Source organism: Ascaphus truei, chromosome 6, assembly GCF_040206685.1.
Source record: "Ascaphus truei isolate aAscTru1 chromosome 6, aAscTru1.hap1, whole genome shotgun sequence".
Classification (NCBI taxonomy): Eukaryota; Metazoa; Chordata; class Amphibia; order Anura; family Ascaphidae; genus Ascaphus; species Ascaphus truei.
In genome coordinates, this window is record NC_134488.1 from 8,732,690 (window position 1) to 8,741,486 (window position 8,797).

The 8,797-nt window shown below is 42.6% G+C and overlaps 1 protein-coding gene across 1 annotated transcript in view; it reads right to left on the bottom strand.

Moving 5' to 3' along the window:
• ADAMTS8 (ADAM metallopeptidase with thrombospondin type 1 motif 8) overlaps positions 1–4,443 on the bottom strand; it is a 59,165-nt gene extending 54,722 nt beyond the window's left edge. Inside the window, exon 1 of the mRNA XM_075603363.1 lies at positions 2,437–4,443. Within this exon, the coding sequence (XP_075459478.1) occupies positions 2,437–3,315 (879 nt within the window). The 5' untranslated portion in view covers positions 3,316–4,443. The remainder of the gene's footprint in view (positions 1–2,436) is intronic.
• Between the last annotated feature and the right edge of the window lie 4,354 nt (positions 4,444–8,797).

Genomic DNA, 8,797 nt, shown 5'->3' on the forward strand with positions numbered 1-8,797 from the left:
TAACAATCCCTGCAAATATGTTACATCAATATTTCTCTAAAACAGAAAACGACTGTAGGTTTCACAATAATATATGCGACCAGGATAAAAATGTAAAAGTGAGGCGGGACTGCAGGTTTAAATGAGTTAAAAGCCAGGTGCATTTCAATTGTAGGCCACTATTCAATACGCTGTGTAACTTTCTTTCCTTTGCTGGGGCAAAATTCCACTCCATTCATTTAAATAGCGGTTTAATCTTCCCAAGCGTGGGGAAAACAGATACACAACACATTGAATGAGGGCCTCAGCACAAGTATCACTAGCAGTCAAGAGGTTAAGTCAGTGTTTTTCAACAGGGGTTCCCCGAGTATCCCTAAAGGGTTCCCTGCAATTTTCAGGTCATTTGAAAATTGTACAAAATAAAGAAGACTTTACAACGCATCTGATCTAAGACGCGCTATTAGAGAGGGTTGAGGTTCCTTACAATACATACTGTATGATCTCAGACGCGCTATTAAAGAGCGTTGTAGTTTCTTACACTGCATGTGATCACAGACGTGCTATTAGAGGGTTCTGGTTTCTTACAATGCATCTGATCTAAGAATCACTATGAGACAGGGTTGGGGTTATGTGATTTCACAATATATAATTATAAAGTTCCTTAACCACAAAAAGGATAAAAAAAACACTGGGTTAAGTATCCCCTGGGATAAAGCTTATTTTGTCTACAAAATCATGCTAGCCTTCTAGGAATTTAAAGATATACTGTACATGAAAATGACTTTAGGGTCAGGAAACACTTGCATACTAGAAAGTGTACTCATCTTCCTAATATTATGAGGAGTAGTGATTAAAGCCTATTTCTTTAATACACAAGATTGTGGTCTAATCTTCCAATAGATCGTGTGTGATACAAATCCCTATCTTAATGTTCCTAGGTAAACCCAGATGCAGTTGGGTAATAATATAATTGTTCATATTTTTTCTCTCCTGTGTGTGAGATGGCTTACAGAGCAGAGAAGCAGAAATGTACTGTTACTATGCTGTAGAGGTGACTACATGAGAATTGATGTAAAATACTTTAGGATAAAAAGTTCTGAGTTTTATCAATACAGAAGGATTGTTATTTCAGAAAATGCAATAGAGCACACACTGGAAATCCACTACAATTATGTTGAATTAAAACTGAATATAAGCCACTTATCCATATGTTGTACAAGTAAGACACACATAGAAACCTGACGGGTGGATATATGGGGTACTCCTATTTTATTCACAGCATACAACAGAATTTAAAAACAAATGAGACTGCTATAACGTATATCCAAAAAGGTTAGTGCTACAGAATAAGAAAGATATCAGACATAAGTATTCTCTATAGCAGTGGTTTTAAAATTACGTTCCATGGGGAAGTCATTAGGGGCCCTTGGCAGATATTTAACTTTTTGGCTATATTTTCTATTTTTAACTCAATCATAAGCAGATAAGCTTAAACGTTCCATAAATGTTTTGGAAATGTTATGTCTATTGCATATGAAGATGAAAACACATTCTGCTAGACAGAGAATTGTGCAGGGTTTCCCAGTCCTTACAAATGATAAACCAGTTCTCTATAACAGAATATTCAGGAGGGAACAGACAGGGACCCCTATCTGCCTCTGTCCTCTATGTATCCGAGCACCTGCCAATGAAAAGTTTGTGGTACAGCCTCTGAGTACTGATGAAGAAAGAGTGGCTCAGTTAGTAAAGACACTGACTGGCACTGAGTTTGAAGCAGGTTCAATTTCTGGTGTCAGCTCCTTGTGACCTTGGGCAAGTCACTTTATCTCCCTGTGTCTCAGGCACCAAAAACACAGATTGTAAGCTCCACGGGGCAGGGACTGTGCCTGCAAAATGTCTCTGTAAAGCGCTACGTAAAACTAGCAGCGCTATACAAGAACATAATATTATTATTATTATTATGATGAAGCTAAAGGCCCCGAAATAATTTTTTGTGTTAATGCCACCATTTAACAAGCTGTTATTTTTCTATTTCTAGGTTTTTTTATATACTGTAGTGCTCCGGAGATACATCTTTTTGTATTTTTTTTTTAAGGATTGAAGAAACAAAACACACATTTTCACTACATTATTACGTCTTTTAGATCAATGACCTCACTTACCTTACACACTGTAGCCCTGAATGATACATTTTCTATATCCTTTTTTTCCCATTTGATTGCATTCTCAATATGATTTTATTCTACAACCCTGCTTGATGCATGAATATATTCTAATTTAACCTTTGGAGAGCCTAATATATAGCTTGATTTTGACAGATATTTTCAACCCTTCTACACTGACTAGGACCCCCTCTAACTTTGTTTTCAAATATTTATATTAGTGATCTTGTAACGCCTGTGAAAGTTACGATAGGCTATGCTGCATTTGTTGAAGCGACATTAGGTAGTTTCTTACCTTTAAATCCTCCCCATAGAATTGAACCATGGAAGCATCTGCCACCAGCAGGGTCTCCACAAACCGGTCCTCAGACACAAATCTTCGGTGGCGCGCTGGGTAAACGATGGCAGTGTCTCTCTCCTTGGTGGACTCCTCATGGATGGTCCATGAGTGGGTGTTCTTTTCTGAGCTCTGGGAATTTCTGTCATCATCGCTCCCTTCCTGTGAACTCATGTGACCCTTTTGTGTGCTGCTCCTATGTCTCTTCCAGACAATGGATGAGATGTTGTGATTATTTCTATGCTTTTCTTTCTTTACTAGGTTTTGTTTGCTCCACATCATGTTGCCCCTATTTTGACCATATGTCTCTGCAGAATGTTTGTGTTGATATGTGCCACTGTCCTGTTTTCTCCATTCATGTGGGCTCCTGTCCTGTTTATATTCTCTAGATTTGCTACCCCATCCCTGGGTGTCCCCAGTCCCAGATTTGAAAACTAGGTGCTGACCAAGCCTGTCCTGATCGCCCCGTGTGTCCATGGGCTGGATGACATAGCGATCTTGGCCAAGCAGAAAGGCTCCCTGGACCCCTTTGCACAGACTAACTGCAGCCAATGGCTCTCGGCTGGAATAGAAACAGTGTTGTAGCCCGGCCATCCCTTTCTCAGCCCCACCAGCCCTACCTACATGTTCAATTTGCATCCCTGGCGCAAGGAAAGCATCATCAGGTAGTAGCTGGAGTTCTATGTCCCTAGCTAGGGTGGAAAAGCGCAAGGTAATTTGCCCACTCGGACCTGGCAGAAGTTCTGGCACTGTCACTTCCCCTTTGGGCAATGCCAGGGAGGTAGGGAACCACATCAGGAGCATCACGGCAAAGCCCTGAAGGTTACGTTGGGCCATGGCAGAAGGAGCAATGATTCCAGCCACCCCCCCCCCCAAAAAAAATCAGAAAATCAGAGTGCAAAGATGGATTAAAGTGTATATATGCCTTTCATAAAGCGGTACATAAAAATATAGCAGAGGGGATGATACAGATCAACTCTTAAAAAGTGTTACCCAAAATGAGTTACAATGCAGCATAAGAAGGCTTAGACTTCAGTGTCTGCTATGAGTTGACTGTGCCTGAAATATAATTAGACTAGGGAATGACAAATACAGGACAGTTCAAAGGGCACAGGGGTGTGGGATTGTGTATTGGAATTGAGAATACACAATATTTTACCCCTCCAAAAAAAAAATTCTACTGTATAACTGGAAAAACTAAAATGAAAAAACAAAACAAAAAAAAGACATAAGAAATTGCTGGGGTATAATGCAATAAATAAGTGCATGCATTAAAACAGAAAAAAATACTGATATTTAACAGGGGATTAGAGAAAATCACAATTTACTTCAAAGGTAAGAACTCAACTTCACTTCAGAAAGTCTATATACTGATGGTTTAAAAAACCGACAACAATACAATTTTAAAATTATATACAATCGTAAAATGCAAAAATCCTAACTTTGTAAAGAGTTGCAAAAAGTCCTAGTGCACCAGAAATATGTGAACAAACCCAACTCACAATGCGAGCGTTTCAATGCAACAACATGTAAAATATAGACTAAAACGTTACTGACATACTCCCAATACATCAAACACTCTACTGTCAATAAAAATAATTATAGTGACAAGAATTCTAAAGGAAAAATCTCGTATAAAACGTGAGAGGAGCCTAGAAACGTCTGCATGGAGATGTGAGAGATGACTCCTAGGACGGGAATGAAAAGAGAGATAACCTGTAGACTGTGAGGTGATGGATGAGGCTCCCCCACTTTAGCCTGAGGATCTTCAAACACTTCTTGTCAAACTCCTGTCTGGAATATTCCCCCAGAAAGCAGCAGGCAGATCAGAAAGAAAAATGCAGAGGTGTATGTGTGTGATCCCAGACACCCACTCCCTGGTACTCCTGACAGCTCCCACCCCTCTCTTGTTTCTGTCTCATGTCCCCTTCTCTCCTTCCCCTGATTTCCCAGAACTAGCTGAAGCACCACAGCAAGTTGCAAAGGTCCCAGTATTTATACACGCTGCTTTCCCCACCCCCTGAGAGGTTTATTTTTGATCTTTAGCTACTCTCGTGTCTCCTCCCTTCTTTCTCCCTTGTCATACAAGAGAAGGAGGAGAGAAGGGGAGACAAAAAAAAAAAAGGATCTGTAAGTATTTTAACCCGTTCCTCAACTACTGTAGTATTTGCACGAGGACCTGTGTTGCAATCTACAGTACAGTCAACTTTCAAGGCACGGTGATCACAGTTAGTTAAGTTTGGGTACTTTGTGCCAAGAATGACAATTAGATGGACTAAGTCTGGCTGCCTATAGCGTGGTTTCCATTGAAGTCAATAAGGCACTTGTTGCTGAGTGTCACTGTGAGACTGAAACATTAGTGGGTCCTGACAGCTCTGTTTATCGTGTATGGAAAGGTTTGGGATATCAGGAGGTCAAGTATTTGTTTTGAGACAGTTAAGGATTTTGTGAGCCTCTAGAGGTTTACCTTTGGAGACTAAAAGTCCTCCACAGAGATTCATTTGAGAGTATCCAAAATCCCTCAGTGTAGTATAAAAAAAAACCTTATCCCGAGGATTAAAAGATATATGGGAACACACCACTTCCAGTTGAGTTTCAATTTAATTTTTTTTTCTCTTTATATTTTTAACTGGCAGTAATCATAAAATACACAGGCACTTTGTTTTAACAAATACCGACTGAGTTGCTAAAGTCTTTTGTGAGTTTGTAAGGGGGGGGGAGGGGGGCACTTGCATATCCTTACAAATATCAGCAGCATTGAACGGGTTAAATCAATGTGTTGCAGACATGTCTGGCAGAAAAGAGGTAAAAATAGTCATTTGATTCAGTCTTCACACCCTATTGAAAACAAGAGTGAAGTGGTGTGTACAGTACACACAGGGTCCACCAAGCATTGCTGAACATTATGCTGGATCCTCTGGCTCTAAAAGTTAAGAATAAAATAATTTGCTTGGGTTGCGTTTACATATATTTTTATACTTTATATAGTGATTCTTTCGTTTATGTCGTTTTCTAGAAATACTGTGTTGTACCTGTTGTAATTTGCTTGTTATCTTTACATGCACATTCTTTGATTTGTAAGAAGAGGAAACAATTCAAAATACAATGCTGAAAACATTTTTTTACTAAACAGATTTTACCATTAAAGAACACAAATCCTTGTATTAAACCCCCCCCCAAAAAAAAAAAAAATTTACTTAACCCTCGGCTCTTTGATCTGGACTCCTGTGTATGATGGTACTCAGTATTGCTAAACATTGCAGTATGATCCTTTCCAGAAGATGAGAATGTTGAAGGGGAAATACAGCTTTAAGGCATGTCTCTCATTTATTCTTGTGATAAACCTCTGAGCGTTTAAGTAATTATATATATTATCACAAATGCTGCAAACTTGATCACCTGCATTAAGCTGTAAGCGTATCCAGCTGTGTAAGGGGACAATGACTTTTTCCAATATTCCAGTCAATGGAAGTAATTGTTGCTCTACATACTTCCTTGTTCGAGTAGCCTTTCTAGAAATGTTTTAACCCTGCTTCTGCTGTGCAAACCAGCAAAACACTTCTGTATTGGCCTCTCCAGGAGCCAAAGAGTTAATCCACACCCTGTGGGCCTGCAGCAATTTGGCAATGCCAAATCCGGGATTGTGCGATAGCACAGTGTGCTCACATCCATTTTAGGGCTGTGAAAATGTTTTCCCTATCACTAGTTACGCAATATAAACATGGGTTGTTTAAGAGCATTTTTGCATTCCCTCTTCCTCACCCCCAGGAGAGCACACAGAGGCAGCTTTATAAAAAGACCAAAGTAATTGCCTCTGTTCATCTTTTTAGGAAAGTTGTTAATATTTCTACTTCAAAACCGTAGATCACGATAATACAAAAATACTCAGTCTGGCAGCAAAGGGATTACAGTATCAATTTACATAGACGAACATGAGATTGTTAAATGCTGTCCATGTGACTCCCAGGGGATTTAATACTGTGCCCAACACTACAGGTAGTCCTCGTTATCCAACGTTTCACTTTACAACGACTGGCATATCCAACGCTTTAAAATGCAAATCTACAGGACATTTTTCGACGCCTGAATGCGCTATCCAACGCTCACCACCACTGATTAACATGGGACTCACTTAACAACGGTTTCACTATCCAACGATACTTCCAGAACGGATTCCGTTGGATAACCGAGGACTGCCTGTACTGATGAGTCAAAATGAACAAATTTAGTAGTTATTAGAAGCATCCAAGGAAGAGGTAGAGGGCAGAAGAGGGCTGGAAATATGTACCAGGTGCACAGGGCACAGGAAGGACACAAGAGAAAGTACTTGTTCTTGTAGGTATGCCTACATCATTATTCACAAGCTGTTGCCAGTGAAACTGCTGCTGGTTTATCTTCCAAGAAGTGAAAACCGAAAAGCCAATACTGAGGTAGATAAATAAAAATACAAAAATGCAAAAATAAAATGCAGTTGGTGTACCCCAGAACTCTGCTCTAGGACTTCTACTAGTCTCCATTTACAGCTCTTCCATTGGTAAACAATACAGTCATTCAGTTTTTACGACCAACTCTATACTGAAGATACCCAAATCTACTTGCCCTCTCCTGAGTGCTCCTTTTCTCTCCAGTCTTGTGTCACTAAAAGTATTTTTGTTATCTCCTCATGGGTGTCCAATCACTATCTGAAACTTAACATGTGAGAAACTGGAATAACTCCACACATATACCTCCAACATAAATCCCCTCACTCCTCACTTTCCGCTGGGCCATTGCACACGGTGCGTCTCCGGAGGGCCTTGCGTACTGCCACTGTCCTGCTCCTGCTGCAATACTCACTAAGGGTAATTCCCTATACTATGGGCGGTCCCTCATGCATCCACTACTGTGAGGGGTCTACCTGGGGCTTGCAGGGAAGTCTGGCCTAGTCCAAGGGCTTACTAGCTCCCTGGAAACTACCTCTTCCCTTGCTGCTTCCTCGTCCCATGGAGGACTCCCGAGACCCAAAATGGCCACTCGCGCCTTTTCTTGCAAGGCGTTCTGGGACCTGTAGTCTATGATGGCGTTTGCATCCATTGTCAGATGGCCGCCACTCTGGATGAACCCAAAATGGCAGCCACCATGTCTCCCCGATCGCGCGGAGCAGGGGAGCCACAAAACAGATCCCCCGCACTGGAGGCAGGGTAGGGGGACTCGGCTACATCTCCAAACAGAGAATAAATGGATGAAGGAGGGGAAGGTACCCTAAGATCTAAACTTCCAATTTCCGATTCCCAGTGAATTGGACGTAGCGTAAACAATACCTGAGAGTCAAGTGACCCATATAACAAAAATCAGAGTGGGTTCACTGTACAATAGATGATAGTACTGCACCTAGTACGTACAGCCTGGGTCCCCCTTCTGTCCGTTACCCCGTGCAGCTGAGGCTGGCAGCGGAGGTTGAGGCAGGGGTCAGTGGCGTGTGGAGGAGGCTGCCAGAGTGCTGCAGGAGTTGGAGGGGAGATCAGGTCGCCGGAAGTCAGCAGCACATGCGCATTAGAGCTATTGTGCATGCGCGGAGTGTTCCCAGGTCCGGTGGCCACCTCGGTACACCTTGCACATGCGTAGGAGGCGGCCATTACTCACATAGATTCGAAGGAGAACTACAAATCCCATGAGCCTCTGGTAATAGAGACACATGACCCACAACAGCTAATAGAACGCCACGGATTGTCCTGCACGGACTGGATACATTTAGCACGCTCTGCAGACCACGCCAGTCGGAACTGGGACACGAAAGCGTGAGGGTGTGTGCAGGGTGTCCGTAGGCCCCTGCATTAAGCCAGAGACCCCTTTATAGGCCCCAGCTAGGCCCCGACTCTCCCATAAGCTTGTGGCTGCTACAGGGACAAGCCCAATAGATAGGGACACTGCCCATGTGGTTGCAAAGTGTCAGGGACACAGCAAGACGCTGCGCAGTATCGGCGGCCTGTGGTCTGGGACCAGACCACCAACGAATTAGAGACTCTCTTCATGGTGGGACACTACAGCGGGAGTCCACCCCATGCAGAGGCAGAGGCTTCTCTCACAACAACGTCGCTGGATCAGCGGATCCCTGCTTGCTCTTCGGAAATACCCAGGTGCTGGAGCACCTGGGCAGGTACCTCGACAAGTGCACCAACAACAACACTCTTATTGTGGGCAGCACTGTCAGACACACATTGGGTGGGTTGGCTCCTCAGGACACCAGGTGGTTAGGTGCCCAGAGCACCTCAGTACTTTAGGGGGAAACCCCACCAGGGTGTGGACCAGGCGGTTGGGGGCTGTAAGGATCCGTGAGTCT